Source organism: Myotis davidii, unplaced genomic scaffold, assembly GCF_000327345.1.
Source record: "Myotis davidii unplaced genomic scaffold, ASM32734v1 scaffold900, whole genome shotgun sequence".
Lineage (NCBI taxonomy): Eukaryota > Metazoa > Chordata > Mammalia > Chiroptera > Vespertilionidae > Myotis > Myotis davidii.
This window is the reverse complement of record NW_006295185.1, coordinates 155,666-180,510: the sequence shown is the minus strand read 5'-3', so window position 1 is coordinate 180,510 and position 24,845 is coordinate 155,666. Positions and strand designations below refer to the sequence as shown.

Genomic DNA, 24,845 nt, shown 5'->3' with positions numbered 1-24,845 from the left:
TACGCTACTGCTCCTCTGACCCAATGCCTTGGGAAGGCCTGGCAGAGCCTGTCACCTGCCCAGGGTTCCTCACAGGCACTGGGCCCCACTTCTAGGAGCCCCACCTTGCAAGGGCATCTGGGAGATATTTATAACTGGAACTCATCACACCAAATCAGCCTCAGGTAGGAAGTGTGATAGCTTTCTGTTCCATCACCCAGAAAATGTCACATCTTTTTAAAAATATTTTTTATTGATTTCAGAGAGGAAGGGAGAGGGAGAGAGAGATAAAAACACCAATGATGAGAGAGAATCATCAATCAGCTGCCTCCTGCATGCCCTTCACTGGGGACCGAGCCCACAACCCAGGCATGTTGCTTCTGTCCATTAATGCTAGGAACAGAATTATGCAAAATTATGAAGTGATATTGATCTCAGGGTCACCTGCTCCTCCAAATTAAACCCTATTGCTGGTCACTTTCCTCAGGGTCTTGCTTCTACCTGCCCTGCCCTTCCATTCAAAGATACCCAGGACTGGTCCTCAGCCCAGATGGACATTGACCTCAGCAGTCACTGTCCAGTCTCTTACCCAGTCTTCTAAGGCCAGGCTCACTCTGTACCCAAGGTGATAGCTAGGCAAGGTGATGGACTCACCTGTATTCACCTGCTATCAGGAGAGGGTTTTGGAAACAGCCCCAACTCCCTCCCAGGTCCCCGCTCCCCCAGCCCAAACAGGCTGGCCAGGAGCTGCTGGGGCGTCCTCTAGTGTAGACAGCTGTCTCCTCAGCCTTCCTGTGCAGGATCCTCCCCACTCTCCCTAAAGGCTCCTCCCCTCCCTGTACTCTCTGACCTGTGTGGGGCAAGGGCGGGGCTGGGAGGGCCAGCGGGCCCTGAAGGGGAAACTGCTGAAACCCCTGGGACAGGAAGTGGCAGAGAGGGGCTGTTTCCTCTGGCAGAGCAGGGGTGTAGTGAGAGCTGGCCCTACCTCCTGCCTGTCGCTGTGGGCCCTGGGAGGCAGGGGAGAGCTGAGAGCCCTTCTTTCCCAGTCTTTACCACTACAGGAAAAAAAATGGAGACTCTCAGCCCACCAGATTGGAGGGGACCTCTCTCAGAAGAAGTCATCTTCCTTTTGCAGGGAGAGGAATTCTGAGAGAAGGGCAGACTGGTCAGCCAAAGGGAAGGGTGGAGCAGGGCAGGTGAGTATGGAGCCAGGGGGGCCACATTGGCAGCAGAAAACCAGAGCTGGGCAGGCAAACCTTCTGTAAGCTCTCGTGAGACAAAATGATCAGGACCGTGCCTGCTTGAAATGGTGTGAGTTATAAATGCAAAAGATTGCTGACTCTAGGAAGGACCTTAGACCATCCAGTCCAATCCCCTCATTGTGCAGCTTGGGAAACAAGAGGCCCACAGAACAGAAGAGACTTGCTCAAGGTCACACCATGGGCAGGGCTAGTAGGGCCAAGACTTTTTTCCAGACGAGAAGTTGCCAAGTTTGTCCTTGGAGTTTCACACCCCCACCCCCACTTCCAGGCACCTCTGAACTCTCTGTGTCATTCTTCTCAGAAGTGAGCTTGATTAATCTATTCACACTGAAGGGGAGTGAAAGCCTTTAGTACAGGACTCAGCAAGCTTTTCCTTCGAAGGACCAGATAGTAAATATTTTCAGCCTTTGTAGCCCACACAAACTCTGTCACAACAAGTTAACTTATAATGCAAAAGCAGCCACAGACAATGTGTAAATAAATGAGCATATGGGGAGGGGGTGAAGAAAACTTATGTAATACTTTAAACAATAAAGAATTTAAAAAATATTCAGGCTGTTAAAAAATTTTATTTTAAATGAGCATAGCTGTGTTCCAATAAAACTTTATTAATGGCCCAGCCTGTGTGGCTCAGTGGTTGAGTGTTGACCTATGAACCAGGAGGTCACGGATCAATTCCCAGTTGGGGCACATGCCCAGGATGCAGGCTCAATCCCCAGTGTGGGGCATGCAGGAGGCAGCCGAATAATAATTCTCTCTCATTAATGTTTGTATCTCTCTCTTCCTCTCCCTTCCTCTCTGAAATCGATAAAAATATATTTTTTAAAAAACTTTATTTGTGGACACTGGAGTTTGAGCTTCAGTATAATTCTCATGTGGCATGAAATATTCTTCTTTTGATTTCCCCCCCAATCTTAAAAAATGCAAAAACCATTCTTAGCTAATGGGCCATACAAAAACAGACTGGATTTGGGATGTAGACCAGAGTTTTTACGCCTGAGTTTGTCTAAGAAGTCAGGCTAAGGTGTTAGGAGAAGGAAGAGGAGGGGGAGAGAATGTACTAGGTGGGGTGGAAGCAGGTAAAACATTTGCTTCAAATCTTGAACACCATGTGGGAACTGGAGCCACAGACATTGGGGAAGGACACACCAGGTGTAGGGGACAGTGTGAACGAAAGCATGGAGGTGGGGAAGTCTCTGCGAAAGTTCAATGTGTTCTGCACATGCATGGCCTCATTGTTATTTGCCAGCCTTGGGTCATTGGCGGCTGTTTGTCCTCACCAGAGGAAAGGGTTGGCTTGATTGAGGATGCCGAGAGACAATGAGGAGGGCTGGAAGTCACAGCCACTAGCTGCGTGACCTTCAGCAAGTCACTTCTCCCTCAAGAACTTGTTGTCCGCCGAGAACTTAGTGTCCACCGTTGGATGATAAGAGGGAATGGATGCGATGATCTTTCAGGTCCCTTTTACCTTTGATATCCTGGGGCTCTGGGTCAAGGAGAGGCTCTCAGCAGTGTGGGGGAGGGGGGAGGAGCTGCCCCGGGAGCTCATGGTGACATCACAGCTGAGGCTGCCCTCCCAGTCTGCCCGTCCCCACCCCCAATAGGCCGTCTTTCCACCCTGTCCTTCCTGGCATTTTTCCCCTGGATATGGCCAGGGGTGGAGGGGATATTTGGATGGGCCCCAGAAGCCAGCAGTGAACCTGAACCCAGCCTGGCCCCTCCTGCCTGGGGGAGTCCCAGATCTGAGCAAGGAGTCTCCGCCTTAATTTCTAGGACATGAGCTGGCAAGAGCCTTGACAAAGAACACTGTCCCTTCAATAAAAGTTATCTCTTTAATGTCCTGTGTTGCTGAGTCACAGATTACCCCAGTTTCTAAAAAACCCAGTAACCGATTTAATTAGTCTCTGGTCAGTGTTTTTGTTCTCTCCCTCCCTCCCCACCCTGCCCCAAAGGAAGCAAGCCAGCTTTACTGGGGGCTGAGGGGCGGGGGGATGCGGGGTGTGTGCCTTTCGAAGCCCCCTTTCATTCAGCGCATGCAACTTGCTCCCATAGTGTGCTGTCCAGATCGCCAGCCTCACCAGGCCAGGCCTGCTCCTTTGGTTCCTTTGGCCACTGAATTCCTGTTGTGTGTGTGTGTGTGTGTGTGTGTTTAGCAAAATAACTCCCTGGGTCCTGTTTTCCACCTTTAATCCTGGGTTTTTTGAGGTAATCCCAACTTCAAAACATCTAAGCTGAACTCATCTTGCCATATTTCCTGGCTCAGTCACTTCATATCTCAAAATTCTTACAGCAAAAACAGATTATACACCTTGGAGTCGTTTCAACTACTGTATTACCCCATAGTCTGACATGTTTCTCCTTGGGGCGGCTCTGAGATTCCCCTCCTGGATTCCAGATGCTTCACCTGGTCTCCTTCCATCCCTTCCACTCAGACATCAAGCCAAATCAATCTTCCTAAAGAACTGCTTGCTTTGTGCCCCTCCCTCGCTCAAGAATCCACTGTAACTCCCAGTTGCTTTCCATATTTTCACATTCTGCTGCCTGGTGGACCTTGGGCCTGTGCACTTCTTCAGCTCATTTCCCTGACTCCCCAGCCAGTCCTTCCTCCCCATAGTCAAGCTGGTTTCCTCTCTGTGCCATAAGTTTGATGGTTGTTGGTTATGTCTTCCCTGTTTTCATTTCATCCCACCATTTCCCATTTCCCTGTCTTCCTGTCCTTCTAGGTAAAGGCATGCTGACTACTTAATGAATGACCATGGCCAAAAAGACACAAATCAGCCCGGGGAATTGAAAACATGTTTGGGACATAACAGGGAGTTTTCACCTACAGTAACTCACTGGCCTTTCATGACCATGCCTTGAGCTGAGTAGGCGTCCCCATTTGACAGGAGAGGAAGGGGATCTGCCTAAACCCCAAGGCAAAGCTGGATCATTTTGCTGGAATCCCCATGCCTTTAGGATCTGCTGGGACTTCTGGGGTCCCCCATACTGGGGTTCAGTAGCTTCCCCGAACATGACTTTGCCTCCTTCCTGCGGTGTGTTTTCCCTGTCACTAGCTTGTCCTTCACCTCACAGAAAAGTTTAGTGCCTCTCTGCCTCCTCCCTGTCCCTGGAGCACTGGGGAGGAGGATGTGGTGGCCACAGGCACCTCCAGGGGGTGCTCTTTGGGCTGTCTCAGGCAAGGCCCCTGGCAGTCAGGGCAGCTGGGGAAATAGGTTCCCTTTGTCAGTCACCCTTCCCCCGCCCCTCCTCCCCTATTGGGCTTCTGTGCTCTTCTTGCCACATAACCACAACCCAAAGGGCTGGGGTGGGGTGAAGGTGGTAAGGACGGGGGACTGGGAGCATTCCTCCAACCACAGCAGCCTGCCCCTCCCTGTGGGGCCCCCAAAGCAGGCGAGGAGCCAGCTCCTTCCACGCCAACAACTAGAAACCTCCAGCCCCATCCTGTCTATGTTCTGGAGCCAATAGGGGGACTTCTGGGGGGCTTCATGGGGTGCCCAGTCCCCCTTGCTCTCTGACGGTCACCTGAAACTCATCATCTCGGATGAGTGCTTTTTTAATTTTCAAAGTGCTTTCCCACCACCATCTTCATTCACCCGAGACTTCCTGGCGAGCATCTGCTATGCTTGAATTACCCTCAGCCCTCACCCACTCTAAGGATGACAAGATACCACAGAAATATGGCTGACTTTTCCAGTGTCACACATTTGGGGGGGGGGGGAATGCAGCCAGGAGAAGGCCTCCGTGCTCCTCCCTCGACCTGGGCAGGGTACACCACATAGTGCGGGTGGGCTGCTGGGTGTCCTGGAGAAAGATGAGGGGACATCTCTCTACCTGTGGCCTGCTATGTGCTGCAGCCCTAACTGCTCCTCCACTGGGACAGCTTAGGGGCTTGGGAAGGTAGGGACAAAAGTGGAGCTGAGAAAGGGCTGGGAGCAGCTGGAGAAGGGCTCCGGGCCTGCCTCACCACTAGAGTTGTGACAAGCCCTACCCTGGAAACAGGCAGTGACCGAGGGTCAGGGAAGGAAACTGGGTTTCTTATAAATAAGCACAGAGAAACCCCAACCAACAGAGCTTGCAAAACATTTCTTTTTTCTCTCCCTCTTCCTGATTTCATCTCAAATGGAGGGGGTGGTGGAAAGAAAGAGGGGAGAAGGAGCTGACAAAATAGCTGTGGCTGAGGCCCCTTCACTGGGCATTTGCTCCAGGAGAGTTCAGCTGGAGATATGAGTCAAGACTGTGTGGGAACCCCATGGATAGGTTACCTCCATTCCATCCATGGCTAGAGATTGGATTCCTGACTCTGGCCCTCTGTCTCTTAAATATGTATCACTAGTCACGTGATACAGCATGCAAATTTGCTGCTGGATGACTATGGGGGGGGTGCTGTTTTTCAGTGGAGGGTACAGCTGTTCCTGGGGTAGTTTCCATTTTGTTTGTGGTTGTGGGGGAGGAGTGCTGAGGGAGTGGGAAATGGCATGAAGGAAATTGTCACTTCCTTTCCAGAGAATTCCAGAAAGGTTTCATGGGGGACCGGGTATTTTAGGAGCGAGAGCTGGCTCAGAGGGGACAAGGAACTGGAGGAGAAGTCTGCTTTGTGGCCCAGCTGACCATCTGGCCCCCATGTTTCCTGGCGTGTGTGAAAATGCCACGGGTGTTACTAGCAGTTCGGTGAGAGCCATTGGCTCAGCTGAACGGGTGTAGATTTAAACTCACTCCACGGAGACTGTGGACGTGGCTTTCACATAGGGGCCATTTCCTGTAGAGGAGGCCCAGATGGGTGGGTGCTGAGCACTGCTTGACGTGTCCCAGTGACAAACCCAGAAAGGGTCTTTACGTCTGTACCACCGCACAGTTGTGGTGACGCAGGAGCGGCCCAAACCACTTCTATTTTGCTATTTTGGTTTTGAAATGCAGTCAGAATCACAGAGAGCCAGAGGTGTGCATTTGCAGGCCTGGGCCTTGGGCGCCCTCCCTCCTGTGGCTCACACACTCCCACGCAGTGCCCAGGGCCATAGTCTCTCACAGAGGCTTTGTTTTTAGCCCAAGTAGGACTGGCCCTGGGAGCCAGGGGTCCTGCAGTGGCCTCCAAGGGAGGGGGTGGAGCTCTTAACACTCTGGGAGCTGAATTGACTTGGTTACTAAGGGCTCCCAGGTGCCTCAATTTCTTAAGTTAAGTGCCTGTGTGACCCCTTACCGCCCCCACTCGCTGGCAAGACAGTGCCAGGGCTCTGGACCATTGAATCTGCATCTCAGTGTCTCAGTGCGTCTCTGAGGACCTGGTGAGGGGAGCCCCTGGTGTGGGCCTCTCTGGTCTCCAGCAGGGCGGGCCTTCTGTGGTGGTAGCTTCTTTGGTTTCAGGTTCCTGGGAGAGGGAGGTTATTTTGAGGGACTTGGGGAGGTGGTTCAGTCCTCTGCTGGGGAGAGTGAGCGAGCATGCAAATAAGCCCCTCTCCACCTCTCACTTTCAAATCCTCAAACATCTAAGGGGGGAGAAATGAAAGTTTCTGGACTGGAAGGTTCCATGGTGGTGGGGGTGGGGAGAGAGTGATCTTAGCCTCGGCCAACAGAGTAGGACAAATGGGGCAGCTACTTGCCCCCTATACCCTTCACCTTAGCTTCAGGCTGGAGCTCAGGCAGAAGGAGACACCAGTATGAGCTATGGGTGATGTGTGCAGCCTCCCAATACTCACAGGCCTGGGCCAGCGGGATCTGTACCAAGCACGTCCTTAATTTAGAGACTTAGACATCTGGGCACAACGAAGACAAATGGATTAGTCTCTTTTATTTTAAACCTTCCCTCCTTGTGCTGCCCTCCCCTCTCCCACCTCCTCCTTGGCAGAGTGGACCTTGAGGGGGCTCACCCCAAGAGCCACATACATATTCTGCAGATATTCTCTCCCTGGAAACATAGGGGGCAGTGGCAGTGGCAGCCCACACCCCTCTTCACCAGAGCCTCTTTGAACCACCGTGAGCTGGAGGGCAACAGATGACTGAGCTTGCTGTCCTGGTGGCCTTAGACACGCAGAGGCTCTCACACACATGTCCCCATACTTAGGACACATGGGCATGCCCTGCACACGTACATATCTACCATGTTTGCACACATGCAGCGAACTCTCATTGTAAATTACAATGCAAAAATATACAGATATTATACACAGAGTGCACACATTCCTCTCATTCTTGTATAGGCCAGAGGATATGACACCCACACCACACCCAGTGTACAAGTAGATATACTTTATTGCCCAGAAAACACAGCTCACTTGTACAGAATGACCAGTATCATTCATTCATTCATTCATTCATACGTTCATTCCACAAACAGGAATTGAGTGTCTTCTCCATGCCAAGCACAGTGCAAGGCTGCTAAAGTTTCATCAATGGCCAACACAGTCGTCCCTGCCCTCCAGGAAGCCACTGTCTAATGGGGGAGGTAAGGAAGGCACGCAGAGGTTCCACAGGCTGAGATAAGGGGCAGTGAGCTCACAAACATGAAGAGAAGCTAAAGGGATGAGCAAACCTGAAGGCCCATGGCGGTGGGAAGGCCTCAGGCCCTTGAGGGGGGGAGGGCACAGACACAGGAGTTTCAGAAGTTTCATGTTTAGACAAAGTGGGATTAGGTGAAAGTGATAGCCTTTCATTTGATTAGTTTGAGAATGCTTCCTGGGGACAGACAGGCGGTCTGGCCTGTGGGAGGCCTGGAGCTGTGGAATGTGGGCCTTGGGCACTCTGGGTGGGGGAGACAGACCTTCCGAGCATAAATGGCCTTGGGAGGCTTCTCGGGGCCAGGAGAGACCGGACCACAGTCCGGGTCACATACAGGGTTGGGTGGGGATGGTGGGGAGAGGGAGGGGTGGAGCTCAAGCAGGGACCCTGGTTTGCCAGTGCTTCCTCTGCCCTGACAGGCACCAGATTCTCATGCACCCAAAGGGAAACTCAAACCTGACAGCTTGAGCTGAGTGACTTCTCAGAGTTTTTATTGGGGGGGTGGGTGGAAAGGTGTGGGGATGAGACTTGGGGTGGGGAGAGGGTGGAGCCAGCCCTGTGGGCTAACGGAAAGGAAGTGGGAGAGGCCTGGGTTTCTCCTGTGGGGGAGAGCGGTCATCAGGGAGGTCACCCGTGGTCCCCCACCCTTCCCTCCCCTTTGCCCCTCTCTGAAGTTCCTCATTTCTTTCCTGCCAGGAGAAGATTTTGCCACCCTTGGCACTGCCAAAAGAGTGTCCAGGAGGCAGGGGTCAGTGTGTCACTCCCACTATGGTGCCTGGCCCCAGTTCTTCAGATGCTCATGGTTGAACCAGGCTGTTTTAGACCCAGGGCGCGCGCGCGCACACACACACACACACACACACACACACATACACACAATGTCACTAAAAACAGAACACTGAGGGCCAAAGATGTAGGACCTGAAAGTGGAGAAGCCCAACTGTTCAGGTCTGGCGGAGCAGAGCAGATGGACAGGAGGGACGTGGGCGCAGGAGCGAGCCTTTGGAAGGCAGGCATGGGTGGGACCGCAGACAACAAGTACAAGCATAGTAAGCACAGGAAACAATTGGAGGCCCGGGTGCCATGTGAATGCCTGAGGTACAGACTGTGAGGCATTCAAGGAGAGGAGAGACGTGCGAACTACAGCAGACAGATTTCCTGGAAAGGGAGGGCCCCTGAACCGGCCCTAGAGGATGGGCCAGGTTCCTTGGGCCCTTCCCCCAGCCAGGGTTCTCCTCATAAGTTCCCAGGGTGACAGTTCAGTCTTGAAACTGAAAGCAAAGCTGAACCAAGAACACCAGCCCACAACCAGCATAGAGGCCATCGGGGTGGTGGCGGGGTGGTGATGAGTGGGCAGATCTTGGGGCCCACCTGTCCCTGTCCCCAGGCTCTTTGGAGGCGTGGCCATGTCTGAGTCCCATCCCCACAAGCTGGGTCAGGCGAACTACATAAACCTCACAGCAAGACATTTCGTCCTCTGTAGATTCTGCCCTTCAGAGCTAAGTGACCCCCTACTCCCAAAGTAAACTGAGCCAGGCAGCATCTGGCTCACATGTCCTGACCCACACCCCTCGCACAAGAGTCTTTCCTGAGCCAAAGGAATTTTTGGCCTTTTTTATGCTATTGCCCCATCCACAAGGCCCTGATTTTCCCTGTGGCCACACCCTAGGGACTAATGTGCAGGGTGGAGAGCGATCAAAGTCCCTCTCTCTGTCACCTCCAGAGGAGTGGGGGAGGGAAGGGAGGGAGACTGCCTAACTTCAGGGCCAGCTCAGGTGCAAATGCTGGTGACTTAGATGGGCACCGAGGCTTGGTCACTTCCCACTGGAGGTGACTCAGTTACCTTCCTTTCCCCTCTTTCATTATCTGACTCCTTTTTCCTCCTTCCCCCTTCTTCTCCCATTGCCGGACCCTTGTAGCCATCCCTTCCTAGCAGTCTGCCTGCCCTAGCACAGCAGGGTCCCTCTGATTGGCCAGCTGTCCTGGGAACAGAGCTCAAGGAAGGTGATTTACTCAGTGCCCCCACCTCTCCCTTCTCTCTAGGTCACTCTTGCGGTTGGCCCAGCCCAGCATGCAGCCTTGAACTTCGCTTAGGCCACCACATACTCCAGCTCTCTACACACCCGTTCTCCTGTGGCTTGAGTGTAGGCTCTAAGCTCCAAGTTACCTGAGCAGCCTCTCTTCATCAAGAAAAACCCGCGGCTCCAGAGGGCCCTGCGAATTCTGCTGTCAGCTCTGAGGAGACAGCATGGCTATAACCCTGCAGCCCAGTGACCTGATCTTCGAGTTTGCAAGCAACGGGATGGATGATATACACCAGGTACAGCCCCCAGAGCACAGAGCACAGCCAGCCAGTACAGACGATCAGATAGACACAGGCAGGCAGGCAGATAGCCAGCTGGTTGGCTGGCTAGCCAGTCAGCAAATATTGATCAAGCACCTACTAGGTTCAGGGCACTGGGCCCACTTGTCAGCTAGACTGTGCCAGCTAGCCACTCACAAAGCCAGTCAGTAATCATGGGGGGGTCATTTAGTGAGCTGGTTGCCCACGTGCAATTACAGGGCACTTGCAGTCACTAAGTCAGCCAAGCAGCTGCTAAGTACACCAGCTGAGCTGTTGGCTAGTCAGCGACGTGGGCTGAATGCACAGTTGTGCACTGACCTGCCTATGCTTTTTCAGCCACTTCCCATCACCCCAGAGTCACAGTGACAAAGTTGCTGGGACAACCACATGGCGGGAGTGAGCACTGCCAGCTGGAACCGCAGGGCAGAGTCCAACCCCTGGCATCAGGCTCACGTCTCTAGCCTGGTTGATGGACCCTTCCATAACCATCTTTTCAGCCTCGATTTGGAATTCAGGATACACTGGAAATGGAGTCTTCTGATTGCAGGAAGTTGGAAAATAGGACAGACTTCTGTCATCCGAGTCCCCACCACTCTGTACCTGGCCCTGCAGTGGGGCTAAAACGTTTTCTGGGCACTTAGCTGTACCCATCAGATAGAATCCTGGCACACTCGCCACCATCCATTCCCTTCTCTTTACAAACTGGCAGCCAGCTACAGTGGAAGGAATGGAAGAGTAGGAGCCAAGAGTCCTGGGCTCTGATCCTTTTTTGACCACAGTGTCACCTATGCAAGGCCTGTCCCTTACTGTATCTGGCTACCATCTCTCCATCTTCACCAAGGTGAGATCCACCTGGATCACCTCTACGGGTACCTCAGCCTAATTCTGATGCCCTCTATCCTAAATCCTTGTGAAGATGGAAAACTGTGTGCAATCTCTAGCGCACTACGAAAGGCTGCCCCCTAGTGGGCTTTGAGCATATTAAACTTTCTGTCCAGCCGGGCCTTACCCAAGTTGCTCAGTTTTATTGAACATCCCTGAAGTGCCTAGAGGAGAAAGCAAGAAACTCTAACCTTACCTGGGTTCTCAATGCTACAAGTCATTTTTTTACTTGTTTCTAGTCTGCTCAGCAGCTGTTTCTGTTCTTCATAGAGGCTGTTCATAGACACTCCCAACCCCATACCTTCTAGCCCCACACATGCCCCTGCACCCTCAGCAGACAGCCTCTCCTCCAGTCCACAGAGAAGCTCAAAGCCAAAGAAGCCCAGTTTCCTTCCATCCTCCATTTTGTTGACAACTTCACTGTTCATTTTTTAAAATTCTTTTTTTGATTTTTCCACAGAGAGGAAGAGAGAGGGACAGAGAATTAGAAACATCGATGAGAGAGATACATCGGTCAGCTGCTTCCTGTACACCTCCTACTGGGGATGTGCCCACAACCAAGGTACATGCCCTTGACTGGAATCAAACCTGGGCCCTTTCAGTCTGTGGGCTGATGTTCTATCCACTGAGCTAAACCAGCCAGGGCCACTGTTCTTTTTTTTAATATTTATTTTTACTGATTTCAGAGAGAAAGGGAGAGGGAGAGAAAGATAGACATATCAATGATGAGAATCATTGATCTACTGCCTCCTACATGCCCCCCACTGGGGATTGAGCCCGCAACCTGGGCATGTTCCCTTGACTGGAATCAAACTTGGGACCCTTCAGTCTGCAGGCCAACGCTCTATCTACTGAGCAAAACCAGAAGTGTCCCTGTCCCTTCCAAGGGTAATCCTGGCCCTGTACTTACTCTCCTCTCTCCTGCTTCCCTCAAGACCTCAAACCACTGATCAACTCCTGTCTTTCTCTGATATATTTCAGACCTCCCAGACCTTCCTTCTCAACTTAGAACATAATCAGGTCTCCCCAATCCTAAAAGAAAACTTCACATGCCTCTCTTCCACCACCTCCTTCAAAATACCACTTTCTTTGTGCCTTTCTTCTCCCCAGCATAGGCTTCAACCTCTGTGTTTACTTTCTCACCTCCTTTCTCACACTCATTTTAGGAAACAATTTTTTAAAATATAGTTTTATTGAGAGAGAATCATTGATCGGCTGCCTCCTGCACACCCCACACAGGGACGGAGCTTGCAACCCAGGCATGTGCCTGACTGGGAATCGAACCATGATCTCCCTGTTCATAGGTCAACGCTCAACCACTGAGCACACTGGCCGGGCAGGAAACAATTTTTATTGCAAAAAATTTTTTGTATCATTAATACAAAAAAGTGCATAAATCACATACATATGTGTATATCTATTTAAAGAATAACTATAAAATAAACACCCATGAGCTCACCACTCAGGTTGATAAATAAAATGTTACCAGTCTCCTAGAAGCTCCTGATACATAAAACAATGAGAACCTACTCTACGCCATGCCTTGTTCTAAGTGCTTTATGCATATTGATTTGTTTGTTTAAATAACAAGGGGTCAATAATATGATCATCCAAATTTTATAAATGAGGGAAACAATGCACAGAAAAACTAGGTAATTTGCCCAAGGTCACCCTGCTAGTAAGTAGTAGAGCTTGGTTTCATACCCAGGCAGTTTGGCTCTAGACCAGGACAATCCAATAGAATATTCCGAGATGCTAGAAGTATGCTACATTTGTGTTATCCAGTATGGGGCCACTAGTCACATGTGGCTATGGAGCACTTGAACTATGGCCAACACAACTGAATAACTGATCTTTTATCTTGAAAAAATTGCATTTATATTTAAATAGCCACCCGTGGCTAGTGATTACCATATTGGACAGACAGCTCTTTACTTTATGGCCTTAATCACTACACCCCACTGCCTGCCTCACTCTATCCTCTCTGAGATCCATTGTAATGTGCCTTGGGACTCTAGCACCCCCTGAAACTGGATTAGCCCGGGTGACTGCCCAGTAGCCAAAGCCAAAAGCATGTTATTAACTTTTGTTCTTCTGGAACCTTCAAGCACAGAACCGAGTATTCTCATTCTACTTCTATGAAGAAAGAATTAACTAATAGTCCCATGAAAGAAAATTTGAAAAATACAGAAAATTATAAAGAATGGGGGGAAATCATCCAAAGTCCCACAACTTAAATATAATCATTATGAACATTCTGGTATATTTCCTTCCAAACATAATAATAAAAAAAAAAGTTGCAAAAAAACGACAAAACACCAAACAGTTTCGATCACACTCCTTTTTTATTTAGCCTTTGGTTTTGAACAACTATGTCCTCCAGGGGTCAAATTCTGATCCTGATCATTTTTTCCATTCCAAGGGATTTAGCGACCACCCTGTTGAGTTCTTGGACACATTTTTTTTTACTCCCCTGAGAGATATCTCCATTCTAAATATCTCTAGGGTACCTCAAAGTAACCATATTCAGACACTGCCCTCCTTATATTTCTCCAAAAATCTGTTCCTCCCCCTCTTCCAGGTCCCCCCTTAACATGAGCAGTGTCCCCATGCACCCATTGAATCAAACTGGAAATTGGAACACTCTCCCCAATCCAGGCAATGACTGAGCCCTCACCTTTCTTACTCTCTAATGCTTCTGTCCTTTTGTCTTCGTTGCCACAGACTGAGCCCTAAGATGTCCACAATCTGAGCTCCTAACCCTGGGTACTCAGCGCTGACTGTAGGCTGAGTCCTTCACCTGACTACAGATTGAGCCCCTTGCCCTTGCCATTGACTAATCCTTTCCTGATCCTGGCCATGGATTAACCCATAACTACAGCCAATGAAAGCTGTCTGCCCTTGAATGCAGATGGTGCAGACCTAGCCCATCACTATTAATTAAAAATTCATCATCCAGTGAGGTCAGACCGTTGTCGTAGTCTTAACAAAGGACAGTTCTTGAGGGTTCTAAGAATTCGAAATTGCAAGAAGAGCTAGATTCTGGTAGGCGGGCTTCTTGGAAGAGGTGGGTGGGTCATGAACCAGATCCCTCTCTTCTCCACAGCTGGAAGACCCCTCAGTATTCCCTGCCGTGATCGTGGAGCAGGTACCCTACCCTGAATTACTGCATCTGTATTCAGGACTGGAGCTAGAAGATGGTCACAACGGCATCATAACAGACAGGACCTTGTGCATGACACAGGATCAGATCCTGGAGGGCAGTTTCATGCTGGCAGGTCTGTCCCCTTCCTGGGCAGGGAATTTGTGGAGGACAAAGGGGTTTGTCTTCAGGGAACAGTAGCCCACACACAATGGCTTATAGTGACACATACAGCAAAGGCAAGGCCCCCAACAGTTGGAAATTAGATGGGGCAGTTAGGACAAACAAAAGGTAGTACAACTTCATAGAGGAGGAAGTCATCTAAATGGATTCATGATCTTTTTTTTAACATTTTTATTGATTTCAGAGAGGAAGGGAGAGGGAGAGAGAGAGAGAGAAACATCGATGATGAGAGAGAACCATTGATTGGCTGCCTTCTGCACACCCCTTACTGGGGATCGAGTCTGCAACCCAGGCATGTGCCCTAACCAGGAATCGAATCGTGACCTCCTGGTTCATAGGTTGATGCTCAACCACTGAGCCACATTGGCCACGTGGATTCATGATCTTTTGAGATGGAGGACAATGATGAGTGGAGATAGCTGGGGTGGGTGTAGAGAGAAAGTGGAGGACTTGGCTGGGAGGTGGCTCCTTTGCACTGTTCTCTGGGCTGGCCCTGGTTATGGCTGTACCCTCGATCTTGTACCCTAAGAGAGCTTTATTTCTCCCCCCCTTACCATGAAACCTGAAACCAGATGAAAATGAAGCAACCTCACAAACCATGTCAACCACTGAAGTCTTGCTCAATGTTGAGTCTCCCAACAACATCCTGGATGAGAAGCAGATCTGTAAGTATGAACCTCGGTGTCTTTACTCAAGGCAACACAAATGGTATTGAAAAAAATCATGTCTAGCCCTAGCCGGTTTGGCTCAGTGGATAGCACCTCGACCTGCAGACCGAAGGGTCCCGGGTTTAATTCTAGTCAAGGGCATGTACCTTGGTTGCAGGCTCCTCCCTGGGCTGGGCCCTGGTCAGGGCACATGCAGGAGGAAACCAATTGATGTGTTTCTCCCACATCGATGTTTCTCTCTGTCTTTCCCTCTCTTCCACTCTCCCTAAAAATCAATGGAAAAATATATTCAGAACAGAAAATAAATAAATAAAAAAGATCATGTCCATGTGTTGAATTCTCAGACACATGTGCATTCAGGCGTATGTACCCACACCCACCAACATACACATAAACTTATTCTTGAGCTGTGACTGGAATGGGAGGGGCTGGAGGGCACCACGGACAAGGAAAGGTGGCCACGGTGACTTTTCCCCCCATTGTTTTTTGTTGTTGTTGATCCTCACCAGAGGATATTTTTCTTTCTTTTTTTTTCTTACCCGAGGATATTTTTCCATTGATTTTTAGAGAGTGGAAGGGAGGGGGAGAGACAGAGAGAGAGAGAGAAACATCGATGTGAGAGAGACACATGGATTGGTTGCTTCCCGTACACACCCCAACCCAGGCCAGGGATCGAGCCTGCAACTGAGGTACGTGCCCTTGACCAGAATTGAACCAGGGATCCTTCAGTCCAAGGGCCAGCACTCTATACACTGAGCCAAACCAGCTAGGGCTTCCCTCATTTTTAAATTGGGATAAAATACACATAAAATTGATGACCTTAACCATTTTTCAGTGTACCGCTCACTGGTATTATGTTCATTTGTATTGTTATGCAGCCATCATCACCATCCATCTCCAGAACTCTTCATCTTGAAAACCGGAAACTTTCTACCCATTAAACAACTCCCCCTCCTCTTCCCCCCAACCCCTAGCAACTACCATTCTACTTTATGTCTATGAATTTGACTAGTCTAGGTACTTCAGATAAGTGGAATCGTACAGTATTTGTCTTTCAGAGACTGGCTTACTTCTTTTTTAAAAAAAATATATTTTTATTGACTTCAGAGGAAGGGAGAGGGAGAGAGAGATAGAATATCAGTGATGAGAGAGAACCATTGATCGGTTGCCTCCTACACGGCTTCTACCAGGGATCAAGCCTGCAACCTGGGCATGTGCCCTGACCAAGAATTGAATCGTGACCTCCTGGTTCATAGGTCAACGCTCAACCACTGAACCATGCCAGCCAGGCAAGACTGGCTTATTTCACTGAGCAGAATATCCTCAAGGCCTGCCCATGTTGTAGCACGTGTCAGAATCTACTTCCTTTTTAAGGTTGAGTACTATTGGCCAGGGTCACTTTTCAGGGTCCCCTCTCTCTTGCTGGGCTCCCAGGAGGACTACACAGGGTGTGGCTTATTTTATAATGTACAGGGTTCAGTACCTTCTCATCCCTTTCCTGATCTTAGAGGTTGGCCATCCCTCCCCAGAAGGCCCCCAAGGCAGGCTTTTCCTCCAGGAATCCCTCAGGCATTTGCCCTGACTCCACAGGAGGACTCTTGGACCTAGTAACTGCCCCTTCCCAAGGGGGCTCTGGGAGACAGTGCAGGAAAGAAAGCCCTGAAGCTGCAAGTTAAGAGTCCCAGCATTTCTAATCCTGGCTCTGTCACTAATATTCATTCAGGATTCAACAGATAGTTACAGAGTGGCCACATGTACCAGGCAAATTCTTACTGTGTGATCTTGGGCACGTGCCCTGCCTGTCTGGGTCTCAGTTTCCTCATCAGGAAAGCAGAGGAATTGGGCTAACGGGTGTCTAAGGCCCCCTCCAGTTGTAAAAATAAGTGAATGACTAAATCAAGGTGGCCCTGTATCCTGGGTGTTACCTGGAACTTCCCAACAGCAGTGGGCTCGAAATTTGGCAGCCATCGTTGGGGCCGGTTCATGCCCACAGCTCTACAAATGTTTGCTCTCCTCATGGTGCGAGGCACATGAGGTGTTTTCAGGTGTCTCCTGTTTGGGGCTCAGGGGAACGGCACCTCTGCTCTTTCCCCGGGAGCCCATCATTCTCTGGAGCGCTGGGAGAGCATTCTCCTACCCTGCACTGGCCTTTCTTTTATAGTCAGCACCTCCGAACTGCTTCCGGATTCAGACCCTGCTCCAGCCACCACTCTGCCCAACTACCTGTTTCCTGTCTCTGAGCCCAATGCCATGAACAGTGCTGGTGACACTGGTGACCAGGAGGGGCATTCTCTGGAGGAGCAGGTCTCCAAAGAGGAAAGTGCCAAGAAGACTGGAAAACCAAAGAAGAGAAGTAAGAGAGAGAGAAAGAAATGTGTGTGTGTGTGTGTGTGTGTGTGTGTGTGTGTGTGTGTGTGTGTGTCTTCCAGGAGCGGGTGTTAGGAGAGGGGCAGTCAGGGAAAGCATAGGGTTGAATGGGTGGAGGCCCACAGACACATTAAGAAGACAGCTCTCTGGTATGGCAGTGGTGGATGGAAAGGCCTCCCTTACATAAGGTAAAACCTGGCATTATTGCTTGGTCCACCCATAGCCTGACATTTCCCAATCCATTCCTGTCTGCTCGGCATAGATGTAAACTCTTCCAGAAGTGCCGATGATCCCAATGGATAAAATCCTAGGCTGGGTGTTCAAACACCAGGCCTGGCCCCCATGGCCAGTCCCTGGCCCCCTGGGGGCCTCTGCTGTGTGCTTTGTGTTCTTATCTTCCTTCTGAGAGCTCATGGAGCCGAGACCATATATGGGAGAGGACTTTGGGCTTTCCCAAGCCCTGTGTTATTGATTTACTCGGGTGATGGCTGGTTGAGACTGCCTTGTCATCATGGCAACCAAAACCCCAGTGTCGCACTCACCTGCACAACAGTCACAACTTTAGGCTGCCTTTTCATTCCAAAAATTAGCTTAGGTGGATTCTGATCTAAAAGTGACTCATTGCCCCACATCGTACTGCTGTTCTGGGGCCTGAAAATGAGGGCAGGTGCACATACCTGGGAGCTGTGGCCAAGGAGAACGATCCTGGGCTCTCCCTTGTCTGCCTTGTCACACCCAACTTGATAATCTCCAGGCCCTCCCGCTTGGGAGCCCGGCCTGCAGCACTTGCCGTGGTCTCAGCCTCACCCTGCTCTCCCCTTCTCCTCAGTCCGGAAGACAAAGGGCAACCGCAGTACCTCACCTGTCACTGACCCCAGCATCCCCATTCGGAAGAAATCTAAGGATGGCAAAGGTATGGCTGGTAGTCAGGGGAGCTGAGATGGGAAGGGAGCCAGGGTGCCTGGGCCACCTCTCACCACCTGGTCCTCTTCAGGCAACACCATCTATTTGTGGGAGTTCCTTCTGGCACTTCTGCAAGACAGGAACACCTGCCCCAAGTACATCAAGTGGACCCAGCGAGAGAAGGGCATCTTCAAGCTGGTGGACTCCAAAGCTGTGTCAAAGCTCTGGGGGAAGCAGAAGAACAAGCCTGACATGAACTATGAGACAATGGGGAGGGCTCTAAGGTAGGAGCTGCTGGGGGTCCGTGCCCTGGAGGAGTCACCACACTCTTCCTCATGTGCAAGGAGGCCCTCCTGCTATAGGGTCTCCTAACCTTCCCATCTGCTTGCCCTAAGCCACTCCCCAGGCCCCCTCTGGAAGGAACAATTCCCTCCCTCTTGCAGCTCTGTCCTAGCCTTTTCTTTCTTGATAGGGGAAGAACATTTTATGGTCTCCCATCCCCAAGAAGGTCTTCCTTTTTAAAAAATAAATGTATTTTTATTGATTTCAGAGAGAAATGGAGAGGGAGAGAGAGAGATAAGAAACATCAATGATGAGAGAGAATCATTGATTGGCTGCCTCCTGCATGCCCGCTACTGGGGATCAAGCCCACAACCCAGGCATGTGCCCTTGACCAGAATCAAACCCAGAACCCTTCAGTCCACAGGGTGACGTTCTATCCACTGAGCCAAACCAGCTAGGGCAAGAAGGTCTTTCTTCACATTCTTCAAGCCAGAGAGCTAGGGAGACGGGCCAGAGTTACCCACAGCTGGTGTGTCACACTGGAAGAGTGCTGAACACCCCCCCTAACCCCCCCCCCCCCATTATCCATCCATTCTCTCTTGTTCTTCACTCACACCCTGTCCTCTGCTCCAATGCAGGATGGAGGTTGGCATTTGAAACCCCTTTTTATGGACCCTTTGAGTCCTCAGGAGATCTCAGAAATTTCATAAAAGTCTTCCAAGTCCAAGCGTTGGCCTTCCCACTACCCTTGTCCTTGAGCTCCCATCTGCCTCCTCGCCAGGCTCCTCCTCATGCTTGCCCTGCCCGGAAGGTGTTATGCACCTGGCTAACTCCTCAACCCTTTTCCCCAGATACTACTACCAAAGGGGCATCCTTGCCAAAGTGGAAGGGCAGAGGCTGGTGTACCAGTTTAAAGAGATGCCCAAGGATTTAGTGGTGATTGAAGACGAGGACGAGAAAAGCGAAGTGGCAGAGGCATCCCCAAAGGCCTCCACCTCCACCAGCACTACCCGGCGAGCCAGCTCCAGGGTCTCATCCAGAGCCGCTCCCCAGGGCAAGAGCAGCCCTCCCTGGGAGAAGCCAAAAGTTCAGCATGTCGGTCTGCAGTCATCTGCAAGTCTGGAATTGGGCCTGTCTCCAGATGAGGAGATTCCCACTACCTCCACCGTGCTGGTCTCTCCACCAGAGGGCCAGGCCAAACTCACCAAAGCTGTGAGGTAAGGGCACCCAAGTTGTCATGAGTCTTCCCATAGTTCCTTGAGTTGTGGGGAGCAGTTTTCAACTTCTTGCAAAGCTCTGCTGCATGTCCAGCCTCATGGGATCCTCTCAGGACCCTTGAGAAGCCAGTAGGGCACTTGGTCAAGAAAGGAAAAGCCTGAGGTCACACACCAAAGTGATGGCAAAGTCAGCTCTTGACCTGGGGGACTTGTGTTGCCAGCTAGGACTATTCCTGCTATCCCAGAGGGCTCCCCAAACAGATAGCAGGGGCCTCCACATCTGGGCCTCTCTCCCTAAGCCTCCCCCACTCCAAAAAAAGAAGCAACAGAGAATGTTACAGGGATACCCATCTGCTTTCCTCAGGCCCTCCAGGCCCACATGCAAAGCTCTTGATACCTCTTGTCCACGCGAAGTGCTTCCAATTTTCCCTGTCCGAGTTGTGTGTATGTAGCTCTCACTCTGCTGGCATGAGTCACTGAGATGCACTTGTAAGGAGAGAAGTTGGTAGAATGGAGCAGCAAGGAACGTGGGCTCTGGAGTCAGAAAGCCTAGATGCAAGTCCCTCCTACTAGCTGTGCAACCTAGGGCACGTGACGTAACCTCTCTGTGCCCCAGTTTCCTCAAGCTGTAAGATCAGATTATTAAACTTATTCAACTCGTGGGCTATTTTATTTTGTTCTGTTTGTTTGTTTGTTTGTTTTATTGATTTCAGAAAGGAAGGAGAGGAAGAGAGAGTAACCTCAATGATGAGAGAGAATCATTGATCGGCTGCCTCCTGCAGGATCCGGAGGATCGAGCCCGCAACCCGGACATGTGCCCTGACTGGGAATCAAACCCCGGCTTCCTGGTTCATAGATCGACACTCATCCACTGAGCCACGCCGTCCAGGCAGCCCATGGGCTATTTTGAAGATAGAGGAAAATAGCGAATGTCAATCATCTTGAGTGTCCCTGACTAAGCACTCAATCAATGTTAACTGAAAAACAAAACACCTTTGACTCCTTTCCTCCTGTGCCCTCCTCTCTAGCCAGTTGGGAGGTGCCTCTTGCCTTAACCAAATCTGTTTTCTGTCTCTTCTCAGTGCTTCTTCAGTGCCTGGCAACATCCACCTAGGAGTGGCCCCTGTGGGGTCAGCCTCGGCCTTGACCCTGCAGACAATCCCCCTGACTACAGTGCTCACCAATGGCCCTCCTGTCAGTACTACTACTTCAACCCAGCTCGTTCTCCAGAGTGTTCCACCTGCTTCGACCTTCAAGGACACCTTCACTTTGCAGGCCTCCTTCCCCCTGAATGCCAGCTTCCAAGAGAACCAGGTGGCAGCACCGGGGACTCCACTGATTCTCAGTGGTCTCCCCCAACTTCTGGCTGGGGCCAACCGTTCGACCAATCCCACAGCAGCCTCCGTCACAGGGGCTGGAGTAGCAGGGCCCAGCTCTCAGCCCCCGGGGACTGTCATTGCTGCCTTCATCAGGACTTCCAGTGCCACAGCAACCCCTGGGGTCAAGGATGGGTCACTGAGACCCAACTCATATGTGCAGGGCATGGTGACTGGGGCCCCCATGGAGGGGCTGCTGGTTCCTGAAGAGACCCTGAGGGAGCTTCTGAGGGATCAGGCTCACCTTCAGCCACTTCCAGCCCACGTGGTTTCAAGGGGCTCCCACAATCTGAGCCTTCTGGGAAACCAGACTTTCTCTCCTCCCAGCCGCCCCACTGTTGGGCTGACCCCGGTGGCTGAACTTGAGCTCTCCTCAAGCTCAGGGTCCCTGTTTATGGCTGAGCCTAGTGTGACCACATCTGGGACCCTACTGACTAGATCCCCAACCCCAGCCCCCTTCCCATTCAACCCCACTTCGCTCATTAAAATGGAGCCCCACAACATATAAATAGAGGGCTTGGGGAAGTGACCCACCAGGCAAAGCTGAGCAGCATTTTCATATGGACTGCCTCTAGCAGACTGACAAGTAGCTTGCCTGCCCTTACATTTTGGTGGAATGTCAATATACCAGACTCCCCCATCCCTCACCTCTGCTTGAGGTCACATGGCCAAGCCATGCCCAGTTTGAGCATTCCTGGCATCAGACCATGGCCCTCAAGAGCACTAGGGGATATGCTCTTGCCAGGGAAATGGGTTGGTGCGGTGATGAAGGGATAAACCTCCTGAGAAGTTGGTGGCCAGGGTGGGTGCAGGGGTTTCATGGAAAGATCCATGTTTGCCTGGCTGCATTTCACATCCATGTTCCCTCAGCGGGGAAGTGACTATCCCATATGTGAATATCTCGGTATGTATTCGTGTGTACTCATGAGACTGTATCTTCGTTTCTTTGGAGAGGACAAGGGTGCAGCCGTGAGGTCTTTAAGAACATGTGTCTCCGCGCAGACATCAGCCGCAGAGATGAGGAGGATTTGTTTTAAGGAAAAACATTCCTTAGTCCCCTTTGTACAAACCAAGACTCATTTGTTCTGAGACTATGGGGGTGCAGATTGGATCCCCCAAATCTGGAGAGATGTCACAGAGCTGGAGCAGGTCAGGGTAGAAGAGCTCCCATTGGTGTATGCGTTGGAGCAAATGCAGTTCTAAGGGACAGGAAAAGGCCACGTGGAATAAAAGCATAAAGAGAGGAAACTCAGCCCTCCGGAGCAGCCCCCCAGTCTAGACTGAGGGCTTCTCCCTGGACTTGGCCTCATGGCCCACCAGTCACTTGCCAGCATGCTTGGAACCTTGACCGCTGTGTTGAAGGGTTAGATAGGGGCAGAGTGCCCCTCCAGTTAGACCCAGCCGAGTACCCAGGCAGAGCTGAATTAATTAAATGTTTGCACCAAGGGCTGGGGCTGTAAAAGCAGGCTTTGCGCCTGGCCTACACCCCAAATTCTGGGTTCCCTCTTGATTAATGTCGTTCCTGATATTTTCCTGCTGTCAGGCATGGTGGGGATAGTTGTGTTAGCAATGTCGAATGGATCTGCCTCCATCACTGCTCATATGTGCCTGCCGCGCAGCCAGTCTTCTACTCGCCTCGTAAGTTTGCCAACCCACCTGCCCCCACTGTGGCTACAGCAGACGTTCATGTGGACTGTCGCCCCTCTTCTCCAACTTTCACTCCTGACCCTGATTCCTTCTTCCTCAAGGAGACAGGAGCCAGCAGATGTGAGCCCCCATGGCACTTCTGTCTCTACATGGCTTCTTGCTTCCCCCTTTCCTCTTTCTAAGGGGCAACTGATTCTCTCTTAAAGTCAACTCCTCCGCCTAGGGCCTGGATCTCCTCCCCCTCCCTTCTTGGCATTAACCTGCTTCTCTCCTGCCAAGTGTGGGGGGGCAAAGCTAAGATACGTCAGCCTTGGAAACAATTGTTATCTGGTGAATTTGGTTAATGTGAATCAGTGCCTCGGGACCTTTGCTATGTCCTCGGTGCAAAACCATCCACTTGATCTAACTACCTCCCCAGGTTGCTCTTCTCGCTCTCCTTCCGGTCACTGCCAAGCCCACTATCGCCCTCTCTCACTTTCTTCTTGTTTTCCCCCGTGGGGTGGGGAAAGTATATACGGTTGTGCAGGTGTATTTATTACACGTCTCCAGCACTTGGCATTAAAGTGCCTTTTTAAAAAAAATAAATCAGTTTATTATGACAATTTCCTGATGGTGGAAAGTAAAGCATTTTGAGAAAGATTCCTTTTTTTCTTTCTATTTTTTTTTTTTTTTTGCATAAAGACGCTGCATGGGTTGGGGTGGCCCTGTCTCACCAGCTCCACAGAACTCATCATCTGAAGGTCACTGATATCTTCATGGTGACATCAAGTGCGTTCACATTTCTTGGCCCCTGTGAACCCTCACAACATGTCACACTATTTCCCATCACCTCCCGTACTAGCCGGGCTCAACTGTGCCCTCTGTCGCCCATTCTCTGTGCAGTGCTGGCTCCGGATCTACCACTTTCAGTGTGGGTGTCCCCAAGGGTCTCATCCATCCTCTTGGCTCTGGATCAGCATTTTGGGGATGAGTCCAACATCTAGAGCCACAGCCCCCACGTTTCTCCCCAGCTCCTGGCTCGCATGCCCAGGGGTCTGTTGGACATTTCCACCTAGATGCCTGCCAGGTCCTCAAAGGCAGCCCCTCTCCCAAAAGTCAATTTGAAAGTGCCCACATATGCACACAAAACCTTTCCAAGAAAAAAAAAAATAGCTGTCATGACTTGCCTATTTCTGTTCATGGTGCCACCATTTTTCTGACTTTCTAAATTAGACATTTCAGAGCCATCTGAAGGCTGCCTTCACTTGACCCTGTCCCTTTCCCCATCTCCTGAAGTCCAGTGCCATTTACCATGTCTCAGACCTTTCTTCCACATTCCCAGAGCCTCAGACTACCCAGAGTTTAATCCCCTCCCTCCCTAGACACATCCAGAGCCCCACTGTGACCTGCCATGTCCCCTCCAATCTGCCAGGGCACCAATTCTGATCTGCTAGAAAGCTTTCAGGGGCTCCTCATTGCCTACAGGGTGAGACTCAGGATAACCTCTTATCCATTCTAGGCAGCTGGGCATTAACCCTTTTATTTGCTGACTCATGAGGCAGTCCAGGGGTCCTGGAGAAGGGGTGAGGGGGGCACATTAAGACTCAGGGCAGTAGCTCCAAAAGTATTTTGAGCATAGCATCAGCCCTGTCTTCAGATAAGGTCCCAAGTCCTTGACCTTCCAGCAAGGTCCTTCACTATCGGGTCCCATCTGACTTCCCCAGTCATTTTTCACATTGCTTCCCCCCCACCCCCAGTGTATTGCTCCTGCCAAACCAATACACTCGCTGGCCTTTTGAACAAGTTTAAGTTTCCCACTTCTGTGTTCAAGTTTCCCACTTCTGTGTTCTTGCTTTACCTGGTTCTACTTAACCAGAATGCTCCTCCCATCCCGCTAGTACCAACCGAATACTATCCATCCTTGGAAACTCAGTTCCTGGAAGCTGCCTTCCACAGTTCTTGTTTTGAAACTTGTAGCAATTGCCACTCTTTTGGCAACTGATCACAAACAGCCTGTGACATCTCCTTTGTTATAATCACAAACTGTTACTTAAATCTTTTTTTTTTTTAAGGTGAAAATTTATTGAGAAACAAGCATAGACTCCCACGTGGGGGGGGAAAG

General features: G+C 50.7%; 1 protein-coding gene across 1 annotated transcript; it reads left to right on the top strand.

Moving 5' to 3' along the window:
• The first annotated feature begins 7,557 nt into the window (after positions 1 to 7,557).
• ELF4 (E74-like factor 4 (ets domain transcription factor)) lies at positions 7,558 to 24,527 on the top strand. Its single transcript, XM_006769865.2, has 9 exons — positions 7,558 to 7,680; positions 9,777 to 10,053; positions 14,066 to 14,237; positions 14,857 to 14,949; positions 17,114 to 17,305; positions 18,149 to 18,232; positions 18,314 to 18,506; positions 19,356 to 19,721; positions 20,804 to 24,527. The coding sequence occupies exons 2-9, from the start codon at positions 9,982 to 9,984 to the stop codon at positions 21,603 to 21,605; spliced, it is 1,974 nt and encodes a 657-aa protein (XP_006769928.1). The 5' UTR covers positions 7,558 to 7,680; positions 9,777 to 9,981; the 3' UTR covers positions 21,606 to 24,527.
• Positions 24,528 to 24,845: the final 318 nt, after the last annotated feature.